The sequence below is a fragment of the Neltuma alba genome, unplaced genomic scaffold, assembly GCF_004799145.2.
Source record: "Neltuma alba isolate B1F8T4 unplaced genomic scaffold, ASM479914v2 tig00013763_pilon, whole genome shotgun sequence".
In the NCBI taxonomy this organism is placed as follows: domain Eukaryota; kingdom Viridiplantae; phylum Streptophyta; class Magnoliopsida; order Fabales; family Fabaceae; genus Neltuma; species Neltuma alba.
In genome coordinates, this window is record NW_021637895.1 from 5,254 (window position 1) to 32,945 (window position 27,692).

General features: G+C 32.2%; 4 protein-coding genes and 1 non-coding gene across 5 annotated transcripts; 3 read left to right on the top strand and 2 right to left on the bottom strand.

Moving 5' to 3' along the window:
• Positions 1-407: 407 nt before the first annotated feature.
• Positions 408-7,601, top strand: LOC114739089 (receptor protein kinase CLAVATA1-like). The gene is given in 4 exon segments (XM_028927143.1): positions 408-913; positions 916-3,165; positions 4,239-4,600; positions 7,575-7,601. Coding segments are annotated over 3 exon segments (2,916 nt in total). The 5' UTR covers positions 408-597; the 3' UTR covers positions 4,589-4,600; positions 7,575-7,601.
• Positions 7,602-16,392: 8,791 nt separating this feature from the next.
• On the bottom strand, positions 16,393-19,011 carry LOC114739091 (nascent polypeptide-associated complex subunit beta). Its single transcript, XM_028927145.1, has 6 exons — positions 18,898-19,011; positions 17,878-17,945; positions 17,331-17,479; positions 17,181-17,237; positions 16,955-16,993; positions 16,393-16,859 (listed from the first exon to the last, which is right to left on the bottom strand). The coding sequence occupies exons 2-6, from the start codon at positions 17,943-17,945 to the stop codon at positions 16,681-16,683; spliced, it is 492 nt and encodes a 163-aa protein (XP_028782978.1). The 5' UTR covers positions 18,898-19,011; the 3' UTR covers positions 16,393-16,680.
• Positions 18,199-18,281, bottom strand: LOC114739092 (small nucleolar RNA Z159/U59). Its single transcript, XR_003739583.1, has one exon. It is a non-coding gene; the product is annotated as a small nucleolar RNA Z159/U59 (small nucleolar RNA).
• Positions 19,012-20,176: 1,165 nt separating the features above from the next.
• LOC114739090 (uncharacterized) lies at positions 20,177-24,058 on the top strand. The gene is made up of 7 exons (XM_028927144.1): positions 20,177-20,713; positions 20,861-21,201; positions 21,358-21,510; positions 21,861-21,953; positions 22,084-22,142; positions 23,124-23,217; positions 23,783-24,058. Exons 1-7 carry the CDS (start codon positions 20,287-20,289, stop codon positions 23,999-24,001), a joined length of 1,386 nt encoding a protein of 461 aa, XP_028782977.1. The 5' UTR covers positions 20,177-20,286; the 3' UTR covers positions 24,002-24,058.
• Positions 24,059-26,861: 2,803 nt separating this feature from the next.
• Positions 26,862-27,299, top strand: LOC114739088 (putative disease resistance RPP13-like protein 1). The gene has a single exon (XM_028927142.1). The coding sequence runs from the start codon at positions 26,862-26,864 to the stop codon at positions 27,297-27,299; it is 438 nt and encodes a 145-aa protein (XP_028782975.1).
• The last annotated feature ends 393 nt before the right edge of the window (positions 27,300-27,692 follow it).

A 27,692-nucleotide genomic window follows, 5' to 3' on the forward strand; every position in this document is an offset into this window, starting at 1 on the left:
TCTTAATTTAAGAGTCAGTTGAAAAATTTTATTTAGTCATAAATATAAGAATTCAATATACTTTATGTATCATATTTATTATTTCTTTTAAATTAATTTATCTAACTTACACACTATTTTTTATACAACAGAATAAATATAAACTGATATATACTCTTATGTTATAGATTAGTATTTTAAAGAGATCACATTATATTTGTTATAAATAACCCTTAGATAACTATTGTATTAAAAATCAGGTGGGGTTTTTTTTTTTTTTTAAAAGACCTGTTGTAGTGGGGGGTATGAGGTACTAGCCATTAGTAGATTGCTCAATATAATTATATTTGGCCAAAAAGAGATTACTGAATAATTATGACTCAATTTTGTCTTTTAGGGAAGCCACAGTTGCTTCACTAATTTTGCATTAGAAACGCAGTTTAAATAGACTGCATGTACTGAACAACGAAACAGAGCATCTTCAGTTTTACCACTTCCCAAACATTAACTTCCCCAAATGCCAATTTAGAACACCCCCACCTTCATCTTCATCTTCATCTTCATCTTCATCCTCCTCACCAGAAGAAGTAGAAGAACAAACATAGAGGGATATCAGATATGAGAAGATCCACTCTTTATTCCATCCCCTTCCTTCTTTCCTTCCTCTGGTACAGTTCATCTCTGTCCAGTGCCTACTCTGACCTCGATGCTCTGCTCAAGCTCAAAGCTTCCCTTAAGGGGCCCAAGGCTTCACCTTTTGCCATGGAGGATTGGAAACCCTCTCCTTCTCTATTTGCTCACTGCAACTTCTCTGGAGTTCACTGTGACGACAATTTGAGGGTTGTCTCTTTGAATATCTCGTTCCATCCCCTGTTTGGATCGATTCCGCCGGAGATTGGCCTACTTGACAAGCTTGTCTCTCTCACGCTTTCACAGACAACCTCACAGGCGAGCTCCCGAAAGAGCTCGCCAACCTTGCTTCCCTGCAAGTTCTTAATATTTCACACAACGCCTTTACCGGAGAATTCCCTGGCGAAATCACTCTCAACATGACGGAGATTGAGGTTCTAGACGTTTATGATAACAGCTTCAACGGTTCGTTACCGTTGGAAGTTGTGAGATTGAAGAAACTGAAGCAGCTCTGGCTTTCCGGGAACTACTTTTCCGGTGAGATACCAGAGAGTTATTCGGAGTTCGAGAGCTTGGAAATTCTGAAACTGAACGAGAACAGCCTCAGAGGAAAAATCCCGGCGAGTTTAGCAAAATTGAAGAAGCTCAGGGAGTTGTATTTGGGTTATAGTAATGTGTACCAAGGAGGTATCCCCCCGGAGCTAGCCACGATGGGCACGCTTCAACTGATTGATTTAGGAAGCTGTAATCTATCCGGCGAGATTCCACCGATCTTGGGCAATTTGAAGAACTTACACTCTCTCTTCCTTCAAGTGAATAACCTCACCGGAGAAATCCCACCTGAACTCTCCGGTATGACTAGCCTCAAGTCGCTGGATTTATCGATCAACAACCTCACCGGAGAGATACCCTCCAGTTTTTCCAGACTAACGAACCTAACTTTGATCAATTTGTATGAAAACAAGCTTCTTGGTCCTATCCCGCCATTCATCGGAGACCTTCCGAATTTGGAAGTTCTTCTCGTCTGGGGGAACAACTTCTCGTTCATTTTGCCGGAGAATCTGGGAAGCAACGGGAAATTTAAGATGATTGACGTGACGAGCAATCATTTCACCGGTTCGGTTCCGAAGGATTTGTGTAAAGGAGGAAGGTTGGAGATTTTCATTCTCATGAATAATTCTTTCGACGGTCCGATTCCTGAGCAGCTCGGTGAGTGTAAGTCCTTGAAAAAAGTTCGAATTTCAAACAATTTCCTCAGTGGCTCGGTCCCTCCTGGGCTTTTCAATCTTCCATCTGCGTCGATTATCGACCTCAGTAACAACTTGTTATCCGGCGAGCTACCATCGGATATGTCAGGCGATGCTGTCGGAATTTTGACGCTTTCGGGTAATATGATCACCGGAAAAATCCCTCCGGCGATCGGGAAGCTGCGGAGCTTGCAGAATCTCTTACTAGACGCGAACCACTTTGTTGGCGAGATTCCCGAGGAAATGTTCAACTTGCCAATGCTGACGAAGGTGAACATAAGCTTCAACAATCTCAGTGGTTCGATTCCTGATTCCATCACTCACTGTGCTTCCTTAACCGCTGTTGATCTCAGCCGGAACAACCTCGCCGGAGAAATCCCGAGAGCGATCAATAACTTAGAAGATCTCAGCATCCTCAACCTCTCAATGAACCACCTCACAGGTTCAATCCCAGATGAAATCCGTTTCATGGTGAGCCTGACCACACTCGACCTCTCCAACAACAACCTTGAAGGCAGAATCCCCACAGGCGGCCAATTCAGCGTCTTCTCCGGCGAGGACTTCGCCGGAAACCCCAAACTCTGCTTCCCACAAGACCACTCCTGCAAACCTCACGAGCCCCTCAAATCAACCAAGATGATCGTCATAACAATCTCCCTCCTCACCACCACCCTCCTCGTCGTCATCACAATCTACACACTCCGAAAACGAAAGCACCACAAATCCCTGAACTGGAAGCTCACCTTATTCCGACGTCTGAACTTCAAAGTCGACGACGTCCTCGAATGCTTAAAGGAAGAGAACATAATCGGAAAAGGCGGCGCAGGGATCGTGTACAGAGGGAACACCAGAGACGGCACCGACGTGGCGATCAAGAGACTGGTGGGTCAGGGTCGGAGCGGCCGGAACGATTACGGGTTCAAGGCGGAGATAGAGACGTTAGGGAGGATCAGACACAGGAACATAGTGAGACTGTTAGGGTACGTATCGAACAAGGACACGAACTTGCTGGTTTATGAGTATATGAGCAATGGAAGCTTAGGGGAATGGCTTCATGGCGCGAAAGGAGGGCATTTGCAGTGGGAGGCGAGGTACAAGATCGCGGTGGAGGCGGCGAAGGGACTGTGTTATCTTCACCATGATTGCTCGCCGGGGATTATACATAGGGATGTGAAGTCGAATAATATATTGTTGGATGCAGATTTTGAAGCTCATGTTGCAGATTTTGGATTGGCTAAGTTTCTTCTTGATCCTGGTGCTTCTCAGTCCATGTCCTCCATTGCTGGTTCTTATGGCTACATCGCTCCAGGTTCTGCTTCTCTTTCTCTTCTCTTTCTTTCTAACTATCTAGCTAGGTTTCTTCTCAGGCTCCGACACATTTAAATTGATATTATATTATTCTAGTCATTATATAATTAATTAATTTGGATCATATATAAATGCTGCCGCAAATTAAATTTGTCGCTTAATTTGATTATGAAGGAGCCATTTGAACCCTCTAAATTTCTTAACCATAAAATTCTTGTAAAGTTCAGATTCTTCAAGGAAAAAGATGACTGGGAAAAGGACATAGATTCTATTCACACTTCTACTTTTTATGTTGCGAGTCTTTTTTCCAAATTTCATTAGAATTTTATAGATACGAAGTGAAAATAGGATATCTCTATACACGTGATCTTTTATTAATTTTTTCCCCCTTCTTTTTCTAGCTATATACGTATCATGTATGTGAACATATATTGAGGTCATAAATGTTCATATTTCATTTGTCAAAATTTGAGAAATAACTTTGAATGTATATTAAATGACTCGAATTAAGTTTTGATATATGCTCGTCAATTTGATAACCTGTTAGATTTTATTTGTCAAATAGGCTAGTCTTTTGTAGGCTACTTCCTTTGACTTTGACTTGTGCTCATAACAAAAATATACTACATCATGTACTTAATATAAATAAAAAGTAGGTAATTAATTTTTAAATATTAAGAAAATTAATTAAGTTAGTTATTTATCATCAATATATATTGGTCTTTCTTAACTATTTTATTCAATCAAATGTATTGAATGATTGCAATTATCCTTTTATAAGAACCCTTTACCGTATATTTTGAAAAAAGATAAAACATAAAGTAAACGAAGGTTTTATATTTAGATCAAGATTAAGATAGAGGTAGTACTAAAATTCAACTATTTTATTTTATTGTAAAACCACATATACTATTTGCATCAGATAAAAGGTCCGTGTTCATTTTCATGCAAAGCCATCTACAAACTAAGGAATAACGGTTATTCCATAAATATGTCTGTATTATTGAACATATATATACGTGCCGAGCTTGTTTCTCACAGCTTCTTCTTCTTCTTCTTCATGTGTTGTTGCAGAGTACGCTTACACACTGAAAGTGGACGAGAAGAGCGACGTGTACAGCTTCGGAGTGGTGCTGCTGGAGCTCATAGTGGGAAGGAAACCGGTGGGTGAGTTCGGCGACGGCGTCGACATCGTGGGGTGGGTGAAGCACACCACGTCGGAGCTGGCTCCTCCACGGTCGGACGCTGCGGTGGTGATGGCAGTGGTGGACCCGAGGCTCGGCGGGTATCCTCTCACCGGCGTCATTCACATGTTCAAGATAGCGATGATGTGCGTGGAAGAGAAAGGCAGCTCCAGGCCCACCATGAGAGAAGTCGTTCATATGCTCACCAATATCAATCCTCCCAATCTCATTCACCTCTAAAATATATATATAATATCAGTTCTATAAATAAACCCTGATCTTTATTTGACGCATTAAATATTGAATGGTAAAAATATATATAGCCCTAGTAAAATGTGACTGAAGAAATTAATATTGTCTCATGTATATTTTGCATGCAATCCATGCAGAAGCTTTTGTTCGTCAATAAACGCAGCAAAAAAAAGGGGGAAAAGAAAAGCTGAATGTAATCATTCTGTGGAGAAGAAGTGGGAGAGATACATATAGTCTTTTGGCTTCTTTCTTTGTGATTATGGTTGAATTTTGGTGTGATTTATGTAAGTTTGCTCAAGTTATAATATGTATAAAAGTTAAGTGGGTTGATTTTGTTCTTTCGTCCCTGAGATTTTGGTCCTTAATTACCATTTTATTTATTTAAGCGATGAGTGTTTTAATTTGCAGAATTAATTTAAGAATATTGAAAAGTTCGAAACTTCGAATGATGAAATTAAAATGTAATGAATGTTACGAATGTATCTAATGTAATTTTTTTTTGTGTGTTACAATATTTTTATTTCAAGACCTTCTTTGTTGCATAAAAAGTTATTTAAATTCATCATTCAAGGTGCTTTGACAAGAGCTTATATAGCACCCTTCTCTTCTTATATACATACAATACAAAAATTAAGCTTTACTTGAACTTATATATTTAATATTACAAAAAAAGTTATATACCTCATGAATTTTTTCCAATCAAATCAAAGTAAGTGAAATTTAATCGATTAACCCACAGCTAACTTGTTACTCTTCCGGTCCTTAATATATGAACTAATTATTAAATTGGTTTTAGGTCTAAATATAAGATCTATTTCTTATATTTATCAATTTTTTCTAAATTATCCATATAGATACTCCCTCAACTGTAATCAAGTAGAAGAAGAGGGGGTATTAAGAAAGATAATTATGGTATTTTAAGAAAAACATATCACATTTCTTATAATTAATTAACTTACCTAACTTCTTTAATCTAATTAAATTAGTTAAATGGGTCTTATATTAAAGATCGGAGGAGTACTAATTTTTGTTAGCTTAATTTGAATTTAAAGTATACTACTACTTATTTTGATTTGATTGAATGAGTAATTAATTAAGGATATAAATTTAAGGAAGCAGATATTACTCTTACGATATTTAATATAAGACCTATTTAACTAATTTGATTAGATTAATGAAGTTAGGTAAGTTAGTTAATTATAAGAAATATGACATGTTTTTCCTAAAACATCATAATCATCTTTCTTAATATCCTCTCTCCCTCTTCTACTTGATTATGGTTGAAGGAGTATCCATATGGGTAATTTAATAAAAACTGATAAAATATGATAAATAGGTCTTATATTTAAGACTAAAATCAACTCAACAATTAGTTCTTATATTAAGAACCGAAAAAGTATATAAGAACTTTTCTTTTTATTTTCTAGGGTCAATTTAAAGTACTGTAGAGGGAACATCAGAAACAACGGTTATACCAGACATGTGGAGGGACAAGTAAAATTCTCACTTAATTAATGTGAAACGGAAGAATAGTATTGGACAGAGATGACGCAAGAAAATCTTTGTTGAAATCTGCCATTAGCTTAATGGAGAATTCTATTTGGGCAACTAAGAAAATTTGCAAATTTATAAATATATATAAAAGAAGTTGGGAAAACACCCGCAAGGAGACAAGGGCATGAACTGAGATTTGAATTGTAAGTTTGACGGGTTCCTAAATCGTGAACGTGTTTCACATTATTACAGGTTATAGGCATTATAATAATATTAATATTAATTAAATAATGGACACAAACATTGTCTGTCTTCTCTGGCGATCATGGTAATAATTAATAATTAATAATTAATAAATGACTTACTAATATAAATGCTAGCTTACTGCTTCAAGTAATAGCTTCCACACTTCGCACGTGAAATGACACCAATAATATAGAGGTCAATCAACCATAAATGATATTCTAATATAATACTCCTGTGATATTATTTATAGAAAGAGTGCAGGAATTTTTGATCCTATTCATAGGTCGTATTATTAAATTTTTATATACAATTTCATTTTTAATTTATTATCCTGTTTATTTTGTTCTCATGATATATAATTATTAACTAATAGGGATTAGGTCTAGGAAAAGTAATTAGTTCCTTATAACATGCTGAATCAAGATTCGAATTCTTATTAAAGAGTTGCTAACATTTAATACTGGATAGCATCTCAAATAGCATTGCCTCTAATAAGAGAATACATATACATATAACAAAAGGTATAATATACATTACATAAAAATAAAATTAAAAATTATTGAATTTTAAAACGAAGTTAATAAAGTTTAAAATTTTTTCTTAGTTTGTTATGTTGAAAATAACTTATAAATAGAACTAAAGGAGTCTGAAATTACACAGTCTATTTGTAATACAACGTTTTAATGTTTGATTTAGATTATTCATGATCTCACTACTAGGAAAAAATCATGTTAACATTGCTTTTTTATATTGGTGAGAATTGATGTTAAAAATTTTAAAAACGAATGACGGATACCAAAATTAATTGGCTGTATAACCGACGTGAAGAATATGCAAAAATTACATTTTTTTTTTTACCGGAAAAAATTACATATTGTTGAATTTCACTTTTAATCTTATAACTGACATTAACAAAAAATTAATCCGTTTTAGAAAATAATAAAATATATAATCTGAATCTATGCGAAATAAAATTTTCCAACTCAATCTGACTTCAAAAAAAAAAAAAGTGTATCGGCGTAGCAGTGCAAATTGTTTTCATTCAAAATTTGCATACATCCCATGTACTTATTCTCAATTTTGAAATAAAATACAATATGAATATATGGTTTAATTTATTTAAGATAAAGACTTGATATTTATAGTTTTTAAGACAATTAAGTAATTTATATTTCATGATGTTATTAACAGATTATTCTCTTTTTATAGTTTGGTTAAGACTCAACGATAAAAATATATATAAATATATATATATTAATATTACATTCTGTCACAGAACTTTTAATTATAAAGTTTTAAAAAAAAAAAAGTTACCCTAAAGGAGAAATTTTAAAGGCAAGGGCATCATTATCTCTTATATATCCCCAGTATGTAATAACATTTCCTAATTATTGAAATTATTCTTCCTTAAATTAACACTTTTTCAGGCTTTTTAACAAAAGGAGGAGTTCAAAGTAGCTAGAAGCATCTTCACCATCACAAAAGACCAACCGTTTGATTTTCATATATTGCTTTTAATTTATAAGAAACCTTTTTAGAAACTCAGAATATATATGACAAAGTACAAAAGTTTTAGTTGTTATTTACATAATTAATAAGAGCGTGTTCATGGGAAAATGAGAAGAAAAAAAAGTTAATTTATATATTTTTCTATAAATTATGGTTTGCTTTTAATTAATAACATAAGTTTACCTTAAGAAAAATAAATGACTATTCAATGAATCTAAGTGATCGATATATGTGTAATTTTTTGTTTAAAATGAAGAAACGTTAAAAAACTTGATTGTCAACAAACTATTTAACATGAATTATTTTTTTAAAGAAAAAGATAGAGAGATAATCAATATCTAGTTATCTACTTCTGTTCTTTGAACTTTTCTCTTCGATGTTTGCCTTATCTATAGAGTTAAAACAGCTTTTGGAGTTTGAATAAATTTCTTCACAAATACTACTGCTGTATTATTAATATAAAAGTTAACTGACTAGTATGAATATATTAAAAAAATATTAAGTTAGTTATTTATAATAAATATTTATTATTTTTTAAAAAATATTTTAACTAATCATATATATTAACTAGAACTACTATTTAATGAAATCTTTAATATGTGCAACTACTAAAAAAATAACTTTAAAAAAAAAAGATAAATATAATAGACAAAGTAGACTGAGTTCTTATATTTAGAACTAAATTAAATATTAAACTGACTCTTATATTAAGGATATAAAATAGTAATATTTTATCATGTTTAAAAGAATAATTCTCAACTTGGAGCTACAGAAGCAAAACTGCGCAATATTATTTCTAAATTATATAATCAAAATATAAGTATAAAAAATAGATTGAATATAATATACAGTCTAATTAGTACTCACTGAGGCAAAAAAAAAAAAAAAAAAAGAGAAAGAAATAAAGAAAGAAAAGAAGTTAGTCATGGAGGGCTAAGTTTCTCTGCCATATGTATAAGCAGAAACAAAAGAAGGTTAGCCACTGTATATTATCATGAAATACTATTTTCCAAAAATTTAATTTACGATAATAAATAGACAAAAACATGACTAAATTACACAAATCATCTTTCAATTTTGCAAAAAAAAAAAATCCTTCATTTTTATAATATATATAATTTCTTTTGAAAGAAATAATGCTTAATTAATTGGAAGTTTAAGATATTCCTTTATTTTCATAATATATGCTCAATAGTGTTTAAGGTTTTAATAAAAAAAATCAAATAAAATAATGTTTAAATAAAAATATATAATTTTAATAACATGAAATAAATCAGTGTAATTTAAGAAAATAAAAATATTTGATATTCTAGATGTCTTAAATAATATGTCATCATTGCAGGGTTGAACATCGGAGAAGATGCCAAATTTTGAACAGTGTATGTATAATAAGTAGAACCTAAAAAATACAATGAAAGCATTATTGAACAATTAGCACCACTTTCTTTTTGTCCATGCATTGTATTCCATTTACAATCTTTTAGTGTTTTTGATTTTGTCTTATTTAAAATCTCCACCACTAATTTCTTATATGCATTCCTGTGTGTGAATATAAATATACATATATAAACACTTACATTCATACATATGTATGTAAATATAGGAAGATGTTCCCCATGATAAAATTGGTTTGAAGAAAACGTGTATATATAAAAAAGAAAAAATTATAAAGTTAATGTGTTAACATTTTGATTTAAGATATAATGTCTATAAAATTAAGAACAAACGATATAATGTCTGTGTGTTTTTTTTCCTAAATTTATTTTATATCATTTTGAGTTACTTTCGGTTCCAAATGTATAAATACGTACACGAAAAAGAGTTTCATAGACGTGTTACAATTATATTTATATTATCATCATTGTTTCATTAATGGTTATATTTTTACTAATTCCGTATTTAATACAAATCACTTTTAATTGTTTCATCACTAAAATAAAAAAATTGTTAAATTTTGAGAGATTGTTTTAATTTTAATTTTCACTCTTGATAAATACCATTGATTTGCGAAAAATATATTCTCCCTCTATTTTTCATTAAAAATGACAAAAGGGTATTTTTAGAATAAAAAAATTTAAACTCCAAAAACTCTTGCAAAGTCATTTATATTTTGGACTATAAAACTCCTCGAAGAAGATAATTTACACTCCTATTAGTCCCTAATATAGCAGCTTGTTGGGATGTTAAATTTTGAACAGATAAGATCTTAATCTATTTTGTTTATTATTTTTATCACCTTTCTCAAATTAATTTACCAAATAAATTTATTGATTGATATATAATTTAATGTTACACAAGAATATTTTAGTGAAATTAAATCACGTTTGTTCTAATCAGCTAATTTATTTGACTCATTTAATATATCAAAATTAATTAAGTGACTCTTATATTAAAGATAGGAAGGAATATACTTTTACCTATTTTTTTCAAAAAAAAAAAAAAAAAAGCAAAGATAAGTGCACGAATCCTTGTATGGGCTAATGAACACATAGTTGACATTCTTCCATATGAACTTCCCTTTTGAGGCATTTTATATAAAAAGTCGAAACATATCTTCATAATCACAAAAGAAAATCAATAATTTGACCTTTTAGATGTGAGAATAACACACAAGTGTATTGGATGTTATTGGCCCTTAGAACTTAGAAGTAACTAAAGCACCAGAAACAGTGAAGTCCAATTCCAAAGAATCATATAATAGAAGTCTAATTCTTCCACATCCAACACACACACATATACAGAGAGAGGAATAAACCCTAAAAAGGGACCAATAATTGAAGGTTTTAATGATCACTTTGGCGACAATATAAGTCCTTGCCACTATCTGCATATTATTGTAGGGTTGAATCTGAATTGAGCATTCAACAATTTATAGTATTCATCTTTCTGGAAGGCCAAGCTAGCTAGAGCTAGCCTGCATTGCCAATTTCCAATACAAATGAAAGCATTGTTGAAAATATCCCAAACATTTCTTTGTGGATCTGTCTCTCTTTGGGAATCTTATAACTTTATTTTCCCCTAATTTTTTCATATGGCATTAATATTAAAATAAATTATAATAATAAGGTCTTGTCTTCATGCGAGGACAAAGGGAATGTCATTACTGGCTGATTAGATCCATCACTACAATGTGACCTTTTTCTTAAGGTGAATATAATATCTTACAGGTTAAGCTGTAAATCTGTTCAAAAAATTTTTATTTACGAGTCCTGAGCATTTGAAATTTTTTTGGGTTCAATATTATCTCGAAAGTTTAAAATCATAGCAAATTTGTCCCTTCTTATTAAAAAACTAATATTGATAATTAAAATCGTAGCATTGATTGTTAACATGTTTAACAGTAAGGTAAAATTATTACTCCTCCGGTCCTTAATATAGGACCTAATTGTTGAGTTAGTTTTGGTTCTAAATATAAGACCCATTTCTCATATTTATCAATTTTATCTAAATTACCCCTGTAAATACTCCCTTAACTATAATCAAATAAAAAAGGGAGAGGGGTATTAAGAAAGATGATTATGGTATTTTAGGAAAAACATGTTACATTTTTTATAATTAACTAACTTACCTAACTTCCTTAATCTAATCAAATTAGTTAAATGGGTCTTATATTAAGGACCGAAGGAGTACCATTTTAAACTTTTGGGTAATATTGAATTCAAATTCAAAAGTTTTTGGGTGTCTACTGCTTCTAAGAAAAAACTTTGTATCTTAACCCTAACTTATATCTAGCATTATAATGTAGATTCATCTGAATAGGTTAGCTCTCTTTTTTTTTTTTTTTTGCATTTATAGAGATTTGAATTCAAAATCTTGTGCTTAATTGGTCATAACTTTGTTCACTAGAATTAATGCATATATTATATATATGACTTTTTAGTTTAACATGATCTGTCGGGGGAAAAATGTTGCATGTCTATCTTAGTCATGCTATTATCACATTATACTCCATTTAGTCTTAAATGTAAGTTGTACATTATAAAATATGTTTTACATTGAAGATTGAGTGAGTATCTTTTATGGCACTAAGTAAACCGTTATTGTAAAACATGCTGTAGATGACTATAGATGGTAGTAGATAGATGGGAATTTTTCTTCACTAGATTAATATGAGATACATAGATTCCACAAATTTATTTTTTTAGAATTTTAAATGTTATTGTCATAAAAAAAAGTTTTTTGACAAAAAAAAAACAAGTTTGATAAGTTAATATGTTGAATTCACTAATTTGATAAGTTGAGTTTAGTTGAAACTCTATTTAAATGATACAAGTCAGTAAGCATGGAATTTTGAATGGGGAAAATAAATAGTTAAATTTGACTTATAAATATAAAATTTTTGAGACCTGTTTGTATTTAATTTTCTTACCTGAAAGTTATAAGTAATTTTGTCCTTATTTAATTTTTTTTAATGTTGGATCAAATAAAATTGATTTATGTAACTAGAGAGTTAAATGAGTCAACCGAGTTACTCCTCTGGTCCCATTTATAAGACACTTTCAACATGTTCGTACAGGTTAAGAAAAACCATAAACTGTATTAACTCTATTATATAGTAACCTTTTAATTTTACCTCTATTTAATATATACACCTTTCAAAAATTAATTATCTACATTATAATAAATAAAGGATAATATAGTACATTTATAATAAAATTTAATGAAGTGATTTATAAATAAGACAAAAAAGAAATCTTATCTATGTCTTCAAAATAGGACCAGGGAAGTTATTTGTTTAGACTTACCGTCGTCTTTTTACTTTTAATAAAGAATTTAAATTATCCAAATCAATTAAACGGTTTGGATCAGTTTCCAGTGTGTCGAAATTCCGATAAAAGAATGAAGGAATCTGAATCTAAATATATTCTTGAACTATTCTTTTCTATGCAGAGTACATATTACTCTTCTACTCTTATTTATAGGATAGAGAAAAAAATTTCATATAAATTTATAATTTTATTTTTAATTTATTATTATGTTGACTTTATTCTCACAAGGTATAATTTATGTTAAATAACGATAAAATAGAAAAGTGACTAAATTTTAAATAAGAGTTAATAAATTTTTTTTATGTGTGAAACACGTTAGAAGTGACTTATAAATATTACTAGAGTCACGTTAGAAGTGACTTATAAATATTACTAGAGTATTTTATAAAATAATTTTTTTTGAAAAGAATAGTCTCAATTGTCATGGAGAATATGAACATGTTCTATTCTGAAATACAGTGGGCGATGATTGAAAATATACATAATAATTTAAAAAAAAGGAATAAATGCTTTGCCTTTTTCGTGGGAAACAACTTGGATGGTTCTGAGGTTTAGGCCAATTATCCGTCACTTCACTTTGATCTACTTTTTGTTCGTTCAATGGTGAAATGAACAAACCCTTCCAAGGGCACATATATGTAATGCTTAGAAACCAAACTTCCCAATTAAACATTATAATCCTACCTACCATTAGTTTTTTGGTTTAAAAAATTTAGATTAATTAAGCCTTAGGATCAGCAAATTAGAAGAGTTTTTATAGTTTAAGATGTGATTACAGAATTATATACAATTTATTTTTTGAGACGAACAAGATTTTTATAGTGATAGTGGGATTTGGATCCACATCTTTTATATACACACAGACCTCTTTGATTATAAGAACCTCCAACGTGTTTCATAATATAATATATTTTGTCTAAAGCAGTAATTTTTCCATCAAGTATTCCTAACAAGCTAATAAGACTTGATAACTAATTAACAAACTTCTCTAAATGATGATTTTCATGGATGATATTTTGATATTTTACAAAAAATAATTAATTTTATTAATTTATGTAAAGTAGTTATTACATACTTATAATAAGGACAGGAGGTAGTATTATTTTTATTTTTAGTCCAACTAATTATTGATTAGTCTCATTGCATTAATTCTAACTCCCTCTCACAATTCATTTTATGAGATCCCAAAATTTGAATTAGTTTGATCATTTTTATAAGATCCCACGTAAGAGTGTCTGAATATTAAACATATTTTTACCAATTTTGTTCCTAATTAATTTTCTGTTATCTCTCCTCATTTTTCCCATCATATTATATTCTCTTTCATTATTTATCTCACTACTAGTATTTTTCTCTTTTATTTATTCCCTCATGAAATAAAGACATATTTAAAAAAGTGGTTTAATTTTTATATATTTATTGTTTTTAACTAATTTTAATATGTAACTTAGTTAAAAGAATCTTATTTAAAAAAGACTAGAGGGAGTATTTGCTTATTCTTTCTCTCACTCTATGTTAATAAGGGTTTTTTTTTTTTCAAAAATAAATTATTTTAGAACCTCTATTTTTCCAATTAATTCTATGAAGCTTCCAAGTGTCTCTTGTAATTATGACACAGGGTAAAAAGATTGATTCAGAAGTTTACTTCTGTATAGAAGTCAATTTAATCATGACAAGCATTCTTTCAGTAAAACGCATTATATTAAATAAATATATTCCTCAAATCATGCTTAAGATACGACCAAATCATGCAAGTTTTCTGATTTTTGCTTCAGTTGTAATTTTTTAATGACGAATCTCCTTCATTTATTTTTTAACTCAACAAATATAATATCTAAACTGATCAAATAAATTAAAATAAAATTAAACTTAAACGTAAGATATTTTTAAAAAATAAAAGAAAAGTTTTTATCTTTTTAATTAAATATAAATTGAGCCTATATATTTTATTTTCTATACTTTCTAGTGTTGGAAAATAGTGAGAAATAAGTGGAGACCGGAACATTAATCTACCTGAAGGTAGGTTAATTTACACTTTGAGTTGGGGAAGAAGCACTTCCTTTATTTTCATGTTTAGCATGATAAAACTTTCTCATCACCTTATCACAAACTATTAATTTAATTTATCTTGAAAATGCTTCTAATCATCCCTTTATTTTGACTCCAATCTTGGTAGAAACTTTATACGCATGTGTATGTTTTGAAACCTTTTGTTTTTTTAAAAAATTATATTATATTTATAGAAGTTTGTGATGGAAACTGTAAACCATCAGAATAGAATGATAATCATTTAGAATATAAAAATCAAATGGAAAGATTAAATGAAATTACAAAATCACAATAATATGAATGTCCCTACTCTTTACAAGGAAATAAATGAGTGATGAGGAGGAATGAGCTTTTACCAAAAGAGACATATTTTCATGTGGATTTTGCCTACTTATATTTTACCAATGAGGTTTTATAAGCTCATTTATTTGTTTATTTTTAGAGTAAAATACACTGACTATCCTTCTAATTTGTATCAATTACACAGACATTCCTTCTATTTTAAAAATATGCAGTTTAATCCAATAAGTTAACACCATTAGGAATATTCTAAAAAAAAAAAATCTAAAAACATTATTTTAACTGAAATTTATATTAAAATAAATTTTACTTACTATTTTACCCTTCATTCTAATAAATTTCTAAATTATATTTCTATAGTTACATAAATTTTATTCATTTAAAGCAAACACAAAAGACTTGATTAAAACTTTAACTGATTTTTTAATAAATACATACATACTTTGACTAAATATGTTTATAAATTTTTGTAACAAAGATGTGTTTAAAAATTTTGAATTATAAAATTAAATAATTTATAAAATATTTTAAACTTATATTATTTAAACTCTACGATAAATAAAAACTATGTATTTGAAACATGTTTTTACAATTTAAAAGAAATCAAAGTAAATAATTTTTAATGAATGTGATAAAATATTAAAATTCTAAAATTTTATGATTGAGATCAAAATTAATAAGTTTTATAATATTAGAAATTTTAAAAATATACGTATTAGACTTATTTTTGATTTTATAAAAAATATGTTTTGAAAAATATAAATGTCTAAATAATTATTAAGTTAAAATGAGCATTTTGATAAAAAAAAAAATTTAAAATCAAACTTAACGGTCAACTAACAATTTAAGTGGATAGAAATTGAATATTAAATATACAAGTAAAGTTCGTGTAACATACATTTTAATTATAAGAGAGGTTTATATACATTTTTAAAATAAAAAAAAAGTTTCTTTAATTAAAAAAAAAAAAATGATCAGTGTATTTTACTCTTATTTTTAATATTGGCTAGATAGTAGATATAACAGCCTGTGTGCATATCCAAACAGGTTCCTAGGCCCCTTTTCTTGGCCCGAGCCCATACTAACAAGCCCAATTAATCCAAATTGAACTTGACATTATAACGGGTCGGGTCATCTTTACTGGGCCTGTTAAACTATTGAACGAAGGCCCATAACAGTTCATTTACGAAACCGGGTACTTGAGTCCCCATGACAATGAATGTTGGACAAACGTTTCCGTTGCCACATCAAGTACAGAGAAATTTGACTAATGTTAGAGCTGTGAACTGCTCTTTAGAAGCTTCAAATGCACAAAACAGTTGGCTCACCTATAAACTGCCGTCGAGATGACTAACGTTGAGGATACTTCTAATCAATTTATGAGGCATATTAAGGCAGAAAACTTTCGGCAAAAATCCACTAACGTTAATTCAGAAATAATCTAACTAGTAAGTCCTACTTGGGCTAATGAATTGCTTCCTGGACCCAAATGTTAACTCAGATTGCATGTTATGCAGCAAAACTGGCTTCTAGCTTCAACGATGAGGCGCACGAATGACTCAAAGTAAGGTATTAGTAAGAGGACGGAAAGCCGATTCAGGAGTATTGTTGCAACTATTTAAAGTAAACAATAAGCACCTGAAAATACTTAAATTTCAGAGGGGGGAAAAATCTTAGAAACAATAGCAAATATTGGCACAGTCAAGCTCTAGTCTAAGATGCTTGGGTGGTCTTCTCCTCAGCAGCTGTCTCAAAGTTCTCCCCAGCAACAAGATCTGGGACCTCGTCATCATCCTCCTCTTGCGCCGCAGTTGTACCAGCACCTGCTGCTTCAGGAGCATGCTTTTGGAACTGCTCTGCCAGCTTCTTCAGATTTTCCAGGTTATCTGGTCCTGCAACGTGTTCATGGAACAAACGACACTCCTCAGTAATCAGTACGCAGAAAAAAAGAAAGTTTTGTAACTGAAATGACATGTGAGGCACATACCTAATTGATTGATAATGTTAGGGAGCATATCCTGCAACTCTGCAAGAGAGAAATAATACGTCAAATTTTAAACACAATTCTTGCTTTGAATTATCTTCAAGAATGGAGCGCATGTTAAATTCCAGAATATTGGCAGAGTGCGCGAAAAATTTCCTTTACACTCCAAATCACATCTTTTCAGTCAGATAATAGCGTATCTTATTATCACTTTAATGAAGATACTTACTCTTTATTTGAGGAGCACCGCTAACAACCCAGGTATTGGCAGCAATTGATGCTTGAACTGTGAAAAAATAAATTAACAATGCAGTCAATACTCAAATTTTGTCAAGATGCATTTAAAAACAAAAAAAAGAACGGACGAAACAGACATTACCTTTAGGATTTAAAAACTGGATAACTACGTCATCCTTGAAGATGTTAACTTCTTCAATTGCAGGGATAGCATTAACCCCTATTCTCTTCAAGGTGCTCTGAAGCCTTTTGTCATCTGTAGTTGTTGTTTTGTGGACGGCCTTCTTCTTTCTGTAGTTGTTAGAATTCATGGCATCGTCAAAATTGAACTCAACGTCTAATCTGGGGTAATAGCTAAAGATATATTCCAGAATGCATCGTGCACAAGCACAAAGAAAAAGGCATAATGTTGATTTGCTTGTAAAGATGCTAACTTCTATGGTAAGATACAAAATGCAGAAATGGAAGGGGAGAAACACACAAAAAATGAATTTCTTTCCTTCTTTTTTTTTTTTTTGGGGGGGGGGTTTGGGTTCAAAATGGATATATATTTGCTTTAGAGAAATACAGGTTCAGGTGACAAATACCAATAAGTTAAAATAAAAAAGAGCATCTGCAATAATCTATCCTGTATCTGCTAACCATAACACCAATTGAATGAAGATCACCAGATCGGTACATGCATATACCTTCTCATGGTACCCTTCCCACCAGTTCGAACTGAACCGGCCATCTTCATCAACTTTTCCCTATTCATCTACATAGAAATAAAATGCCAGAACATAAGATTCATCATAGGAAACTAAGAGACAATGCACACAGCCATGTATCAATTGGAAAAATACAAGACCAACGTGAAGCACAGGTAATAAATAGGATCACTTGTATCAAAATGAAAATACGACTGAAAATTCTTCTTCCATCTTCTCCAAAACCCAAAATGATTAATTCTAATTTCAAACACTACAGGCTACTATAGAAACTAAAACAAAAAAATTAATTTTCATAAAGCCTCCTCAGTTCAGGTCTCCAATAATTTTCCGCAAGGAGCAACTCAGAAGAACGAAAGTTATTTTTATTCATCCTTGGAGGCAATGCAGATATACCTGGTTGAAAAAATCTTGATGACAACCATAATAGTAATCAATTAAGTAATTAACTCCAAAACTCATCAAGCATAAGTCATAAATCCGGGTTACAAGCATAAGCAACGGGTTAGTCAAGCCAAAGTCTCTCACAGAATGCACTAGTATTTAACATCCCTAGAGCTAGAAAGTACTTATATGACACTTCGGGCCGAAAATTGATACCCCCAAAACAACTACACCAATTCTATCCCCAAGACTGGAGCTCAGAAAAAAATCACTCCAACATCCTAGATAATGGAAAATTGATTTCATCAAAGAACAAAGCGAGCAGAACCCAATGGTATTTAGCCGAGCGCAGTAAATCATACAAAAAAAAACCCCCAAAATATCATCAACTCATATGAATAGGATTTATCAATCCCTTAAAACCCATATTCACTCCCAAAAGGGGGGGGGAAGATATCTGAAAAGATGCTAACCGAATCGCAAAACCCACAACCTACATGAAATGAATTTACCGACGACCACAAGAAAACGCAGGAAATGATAGTCACACGAAAAATTAAAAACTAAAAGAAAGGATATTTCTATACTGAAATAGGCGAGTGACAGACATGTTACCTTTGCTAAATTCCTTTGACCTTCGCGGTCTCAAGCAAGAGGGAACCTCAGTTCGCAGACCGGGGAGTGAAACGAAAGACCTCGCGATACAAGAAGATAAGGACTGCCTTTTATATGAAGTCTCGATAAAACCCTAACTTTATTTATTGTCTCAATCAAATTCAGAAAACCCTTCATTATTGGGTCGGGCATATGTGAAGTTCGAATCCATCATGGAAGCCCATTTCATTTTTATGTAAACACATAAAGGCCTGTATGTGCAATAAGCCCACTTTTTATAAATGATTGACCCAAAAATCACTTTACCATTTTATTTTTGGGTTAAGATAAGTGGGCCCAAGCCCAGTTTAAAAAATCATTTCATTTTTATTATGAATAAAAAAAATACAAATGACCAACATGACTTCTATCATATTGGCTTCAACGGTCCAGATCTTTTCGGTTTAGGCCGTCCCACTCATTTTTTTTTTCAGAATCCCATCTCAGATTTAGATTCGAAAATGAATCATTTAGATTTAATATTTAAAAAAACTATTATTAAAGTATTTTATAAATTAATTTTTTTTAATTTTAAGCCATAATTGTAAACCGTTTAGTTTTATTTTATTTGTTTATTTTTATGAAATATTTTAATAATAATTTCTTGACATACTCAATAGGAAACATTTATTTTATATGTCAACTAATTTTCATGACTCTACGTTCAGATTTAATTAATTCGGATTAAATTAAGTCAGACTAAATGAATGCCAAAATCTTCTAATAATAACAAATTTTCTTACTTGAAAGGTTCAAAATCAAAGCCATGCTTAAAAAAATGGACAAAGAATTATAAAAACACAGAAGTAAATTGATGAGTATTTTTTTTTTAAAATCAAACAGTCTTGCAACTAATTGCTCATAATACTATCACCAACATTCGAATGTGGATAATAAATATCGAATTGTTTATGCAATTTTTCTTCACCTGTATACAATATAATTTTAATCATTTGTAAACCAAAAGAGTTGAAAATATGTTGTATATAATTGAAAAGAGTTGCATCTATTTTTACCTATTTTTTTTAACAAATTTCAATTATAAATATTTTTAATTACTAATTTTTCAGCAATTTCTCCATCCTAAATAATAGAAGTAGGTAGAGTAAGGTGTTTGAAAAAAACATGACGTAAAAATAAAAACAAAATATGTTTAAACGGTCCGCATGTGCCCAATAATCCAAGTGGCGGGAGCCGGGAGGGAGAACCGTGCGTTGCTGCCTTATCTAACCAGAAGGCAGTGAGCAATCGCTCTTTCTTACAGTTATTCCGTCTTCCCGATGGCTTCTTCCTTTTCTCACCTTTCAAACACCTTCTCAAACCTCTGTTAGTTCTCTTACCATCTTCAAAATGATGGCTTCTTTACAGCCTTCATGGTTCTCTTCATTGAAACTCATCTCCCCGGTAAAACCCTCTCTTCTCCTCTCCTCCCCCTATAAGCCCATAAAAGTTTTCTGTGCTCTTAACCCTGAAAATGTTGAATCTTCCGAAGCCACGCCCGAATCTCAGCCCGAACCGGTTGACCCTGTGAAGCTCGCTTTCAGCAAAGCCAAGGCGTACAGAGAATCGCTGAAATTGAACTCTGATTTGAAAGTTGAGCAAAACATTGCTGCGAGTTCGGTTGAAAAATCAAACGGGAATGACGGGTTGAGTTCGGGTCAGAATGTTGTTGATGATTCTGGGCAGAAGGAAGTGCCACCGTCTCTGAAGATCGCAATGGAGAAAGCTGAGAAGTATAGGGAGAATAAAGGGGGCGTGGTTGATGAAACGGGTCAAGGTAATTCTACAGGCATATCTTGTGCTAAACAGAAATGTCTTGCATTGATGTATTTAATTCAGTCTATGGTTAAAAATGGAAAGCTATGTGTTCCACTGTATGTAGTTTGCGCTGAAATGTGTATTTGAAAATTGAATTGGTTCTTAGGATTGCAGGGAGGAAATGAAGGGTCTTCAAGAAGTAATATTGTGGATAACAGTGTTGGTAAGAAGGGACAACTGTCAGTTTCGAAAATGGATTTCATGGGACTTGAATTTGCGGATAAAAAAAATACGAGGGGACTGCCACCTGGATTGGTTCCAATTTCTGACTCTTTCTCAAGAAGTGATATGCCTGAGGTGGAGCTGATTGTTGGGGACACGAGCAAGTTTGGTGCTGCAACAACAACTCCCAAGCCTGAGCAAACTGAGGAAGATGAATCAGATCTTTACAAGCCAAAAGTTTCTACTTGGGGTGTCTTTCCTAGACCCAGCAATATTTCAAAAACAGTATATAATATTTGATACTGAGCTCTGCAATTTTGCAATATCCTTACTTTGCTCACATTCGGTTCGCTTGTTCAGGAATTGTTATATTTCTCAATTTGCCCTCCGTTTTCCCTCCAAATATCTTGTGTGTTTAATTATTTTTTTCGGTGTTTTCAGTACGGCGGAGGAAGAGTGATACGTCCTGGGGATGCGCTAGAGACTGAAGAAGAAAAATCTGGTAAAGAAGAACGAACAAGACAATTACTTGCGGCCTACAAGAAGGAAATTGGGTTAAATATTGATCCAAAGATAAAATCTGAGTGTGAGGACGTAAGTTTATATAATGGCATCTGAAGTATTTCAACTCTTGCCTCACTATCACTGGCTAAATGGATTTAATTTTCTTGGTTGACTTACAAAAAATAAGATGTAGACTTCATTTGTTGAATAGTTTGAAGAAATTCATGTCAATGTGATTTCACACATTCGTAAAAGAAATGTTCTTATGTATTCATGAAAATCAGAATCAAAAGGATATCTTATGACATACAAATTTTGCATTGCAACAAACTTCTACTGACTCAGTCTCTATTTTTGTTCTGTGGATTTATTTGTCCACATCTTGAGCTGCTTATTATGACTTTGGAGCATAATTATGCCAACTAACATGATGCTTACAGGCATTGAAGGAAGGTGACTCATTAATGAATGCTGGAAAGCTGAGAGAGGCATTGCCGTTCTATGAAAAGGTTATGGAGAAATTAACTTTTAAGGTAACTGCTACTTGCTAAAGCTGAAAGAAGTACAAGTTGTCTTTTTGCTTAGTAAGTTTGTTAATCTCCCTCTCGAGTTCACTAAATATACTGAAAAAGAAAACTTCTTATATTAATCATGTCTCTGCAGAGTGAGCTGCATGGATTGGCTGCTTTGCAGTGGTCAATTTGTCAAGACTCCCTCAGCAGGTATATATAAACCTCCCACTGAGTTTGAATTTAAAAAAAAAAAAAAAACTTGAATTTACTGGATCAGCGTTATTCAAATCTTTGTGTTATATGTGTTTAATCCAGCATCTTTTATTTCTTCATTCGAGAATTAAAAAAGGTTAATTTATCTCAATGACTCGTACTTATCTTTATAATTCTCTTCGAATAATACATAACTTGCCTCCATATGTTTCATGTTCTTTTGCATGGAAAGACAAATGCAAGCACCAAATTCTTTTATTTAGATACAAAATGTTTCAATGTGACAAAGGATATATACCTCCAACGCATGCTCATAATCCCAGAAAAAAAGAACCTAAACAGAGCCTCTGACATCATATTTGAAATTCAATTTAGTTGTAACACATTGGTTTAGAAGAAATCTCTGGATATTTTCATTATAGAGAGAACCGGGGCTGTCTCTTGGTGGAGGAGTCTTTTATTCAAAAGGAAAATTTTGACTACGAGACCTCCTTATGCCAAAAAAACATAATAATTGCATTGGGAATACAGAGATGACCCAGAATTCAAACCCAACCAGGCATTGATACCTTGGGGTTAAGTAAGGTTCTCAAAAGCCCTCATGTGTGTCATTCCAGAAACAAAATCTTTCCCATCAAGCGATGTAATTTAAGCCTCAGCGAGGGAGATAATGCCAATTCCCAGGATTTTCTACCTGATGAGGGGAACAATATATGGCCAGAGAAAAGCTCGAGATATTGAATATTAAGGATGTTGCTGATTCTGTATACCAAAAGTCTCCTAGCTATGATCATTATATCACATACCATCTATTGAATAAGAGTTGCCTTTTTTATTGCCTTTGACTCTTTGTCATAACTAGGATCAGCGTTATTCAAATCTTATTTTGGGGCCGTAATAGCCTCTTGATTTGAAAGGCTAGGTGGATGCTCTTTACTTTTTTCTCTTGCCTCGTGTAACAACTTGATCAATTGACAGGTCCAATGAAGCTCGACTTATGTATGAGAAACTCCAATCTCACCCAAATCCTAAAGTGAGCAAGAAAGCAAGACAGTTCTTGTTCAGCTTTCAGGTAATTATTTTGTTCCACATGAAAATATTGCTGCTGTTTTTTTTTTTTTTTTTGGGGGGGTGGGAGGACAGGAAAACCCCATATTTGTGAGATCATATTGACAGAACTGGGACTCAATCTTCTCCCTCTCTCTTTTTATTTCAGTAACAATATATATCAGGACTTCTTAAAGTAATTAGATCTAGGGAGAAGTATAATCAAGTCCCAAGGAAGAAAAATAATTACTGAAAAATCCTAATAACAACCTAAGTAACATGTAATGACAAATTTCAGAAGGGAAAATGACAACTTCTGGGATTTATTTTGTAATTATTTTTCTTTTTTGGGATCTCATTGTAATTCTCCCTTAGATCTATTTATTTTACCTCGGAATCTCATGATGCATAGTTATACTTTCATATATTGAAAATTAATAATAATTAACTGGTTATAATTAAATAGTATCTGACAATGCACATATTAGCATGCCCTGACTTCTCCACCTAAGCCCGTCACAAAAATAGGAAAACTTTTGTTTTATATACTTGTTGCCATGCATGATGGTGTAAATCTTAAAACCTGGCAGGCTATGGAAATGATGAAGGTGACAACAGGATCTCCATTTTCATGGAACACAGGCTACCAGAATTATTTTGATGCTTTCATAGAAAGCAAGTCTAACTACCCTTTACAAGAAGACCTCAATGTGCAAGAAAGGGCGCTTAATCAAGTTCTGCCCTATCTTCTCTTTCTCATTTCTCCTATCTTCATGGTAATATTTGTTGCCTTGCAGAAGAGAATATGAACAGTTTTTTTTTTTTTTTGGGTATATAGACAACTTCTCTATTGTATATATATGTCACGCACACCATGTCTTGTTTCATAGTTGTCAGCTTCCAGGGAAAGGAGAATCGGTGTACTATTCATTTGTATCACTGCCTTATAGATACACTTAATAAACACTGTTAACCCACATCTGTACAAAAAAATACAGCTGATGCTTGCAGCTACTTATTACTATACATAACTACCTCTGTCACCTACTCCCTATCATAGTTTTGGTGCTGTTATGGAAGTGGAGAAGTTAGATCTTCTACATTTCATGGAGTTTAAGGAACAAGTCTCAGCGGTGTAGTGTGAATGTTGATCTACCCCAGTTAGTAGAATAAGACTTGTTATTACTACTTGCAGCTTGTGAATAATGTAGCTTACTATAAGTTTTTATTTGATACTGATGACGACTGATGATTCATCTCATTAGCAGAGAAGAATGGAAAATTGCTGCTGCCACATTTGGTTCTTGAAAACGATAGTGTTATGAATATGGTTTATTTGGAACTTGCAAAAGCCCGTTGCTTAAGTTCACACTTCGAATCCATATAAGCTTTTGATACATATAGGGGTGTGTGTGTATGAAGATCCGAGTTTGCCCTAAGCCAATGTATAGCGTCCTATTTGGACTGCAGTTTTTTTCTTCTCTTTTTGACAAAAAAAGGCAAAATGAAAATATATTAACTCATGAAATGTTTACATATGATGGAAGAAAACTGAATTAAAACTGAAATCAATAAACTGTGATAAGAAAAACTGATTGGCATTTGGCAACATATATGTCAACTTTAGAGAATGTCGAGGCCATGAGCTATATATTCTCTAAAGTGGACATTAAGAAGAAGAAACATGACTTGTATTTGTTTGAAGCTTAGTAGATGGCATGAATTTGGTGCTTTACAAACATATTTTGATGGTCCTCATCTCTTGAATGAGTTTGAAATTTGTAGACACTTTGAGATGTCATGGATATGATTAACTAACTAATTGGTAAAGATGGATCTCAAATCTCACAAGGATGTAGAGAGTCTCTGAAATTCAACTTTATCTCATTTTTTTATAAAATAAATTACATTCTTACTAAAAAAAACATATTGTCTTTTTTAAATAATTTAATCCATTTTTAAATCAGTAAATTTTTTTACTAATATCTCTTACTATACAAATGAATTACAATTGCACTATTTCAGATCAACAATATCTCATATTTAATACTCCTCGGGTTCTTAATATATACTAATTATTGAGTTGATTTTGGTCCTAAATATAAGACTTATTTTTCATATTTATCAATTTTCTTAAATTACCTCTGTGGATATTCTCTAACCATAATTAAGTAGAAGAGAGGGAGGATATTGAGAAAGATGATTATGGTATTTTAGGAAAAATATGTTATATTTCTTATTAAACTAACTTACCTAATTTTTATCTAATCAAATTAGTTAAAGATGTCTTATATTAAGGATTGGAGGAGTATTTACTTATATAAGAAGTATCAAACACTCATTTCATTATATAAAAAAAATATAAAAGGTTAATATTTCTTTAATCTTTAATGAAGTTAAATTTCGAGATTAAAAACTGTATTAAATTTTTTTTACATAAATTTATATAATAAAGATATATAATTTCAGGGTATGAGGCGAGGAATCTCCATTGAATCGTAAAGCACAATGCAAGATCGCTTTCAAGTCTGTGCTGTGATGGATATTTTCTTGCGTGGTTGACGGGATGAAGATGATAATGAAATGATTAATACGCAGTCCAAAACACTTCGAAATGTCAAAGAAGTATAATAATGGAATGAACTGGGAACTCGAAGTCTTCATTTTGATCGATATTTTGTAGCGTGGTTGACGGGAGGATAAAAAGTGAACGCATTTTGCCATTTTCTGGCCACACTCACAAAACCACAAAGTCACACTCCTTCCATTGCAATAACCTTTCCCACTCTCGCATTTTCATCACGTTCTTTTCGGTTTTCATTTGCACAAGCAACAACATCTTCATCTATGGCGGGAGCTTTCGTCGGCGGTGCTTTTCTTTCTGCTTTTCTTCAGGTGGCTTTTGATAGGCTGGCTTCTCGGGATGTTCTGGACTTCTTCAACAAACCAAAATTGAACCAGGCATTGCTCAATAAGTTGAAGTTCGTCCTGTTATCTATCGATGCCGTGGTTGACGATGCAGAGCAAAAGCAGATCACTAATCCGAAGGTGAAGGACTGGATTGATTTGGTTAAAGATGCCGTGTTCGATGCTGAGGATGTCTTGGATGAGATTGATTATGAATTGTGCAAGCGCAAGCTGGAAGCGGAACAAAAGAGTCGAACCAGTGCTATTGGCAAGGTACGAACGAAGCTTCTTTAGTACTCCCGTTAGTTCATTTGAGAAGGAAATTGAATCCAGGACGAAAAAGTCCTTGAAAATCTGGAATATCTTGCATCTCAGAGGGACATATTGAGATTGAATGAACGTGATAGTCGTGGTGGATTGAGAACTGCTATACCAGATAGATTGCCAACTACATCTTTAGTGGATGAAGCCGGGGAACATATGGCAGAGATGATGACAAAGAAACCATCATTGAATGGCTTCTGTCAGAAGAGTATAACAACCAACTATCTGTGATTTCTATAGTGGGTATGGGTGGTCTGGGTAAAACTACTCTTGCCCAGCTCGTATATAATGATAGAAGGGTGATGGATGGATTCAACCTCAAAGTTTGGGTTTGTGTGTCTCTGATGAGTTGGATGTGTTGAGGGTAACAAAAACAATTTATGAGGCAATCACTGGATCTAAGGATGATACCAATGATTTAAATATGCTTCAAATTAAATGAAACAACAACTAACTCAAAAGAGGTTTCTCCTTGTTTTAGACGACGTGTGGAATGAAAATTTTATGCTATGGGAGGCCTTGCAATCACCATTTAATCATGGGGCTCTAGGAAGCAAAATTCTTCTAACCACCCGCAGTGGAAAAGTTGCTTCAACCATGCGTTCTGCTAATATACTTCAATTGAAGCCGTTATCAGAAGGAGATAGTTGGTCATTATTTAGTAGATATGGATTCCATGATGGAAATGTTCATTGTGCAAACTCCGACTTTGAAGAAATTGGTAGAAAAATCAGTAAAAAATGCAAAGGGCTGCCTTTGGCTTTGAAAGCCATTGGGAGTCTCTTGTACACAGAATCATCATTGAGCAATGGAATGAAATTTTGGAAAGTGAGATATGGGAGGACAAAAGTGATAGCAAGATTCTCCCTGCTTTGAGACTGAGTTATTGCTACCTCCCCTCTCATCTCAAAAGATGTTTTGCTTATTGTTCAATATTTCCTAAAGATTATGATTTTGGATAAGAGCACTTAATTCAACTTTGGATGGCGAGAAAATTTTCTGACATGTGCTCATCAAAGCAAAGATGCGAGAGAAGTAGGAGAAACACGTCTTCCATGAGCTGTTATTGAGGTCACTTTTTCAACGATCACTATTAGATAACACTCGTTTCGTCATGCATGATCTTATTAATGATATGGCAAAAGTTGAATATGGAAAGTTTTGCCATAGGTTGGAGTTAGATGATGTAAATAACTTGACAGAAATGACCCGCCATATTTCATTTTTGAGAAATACTATTAATACATTCGAACGATTTGAGGTTATGCA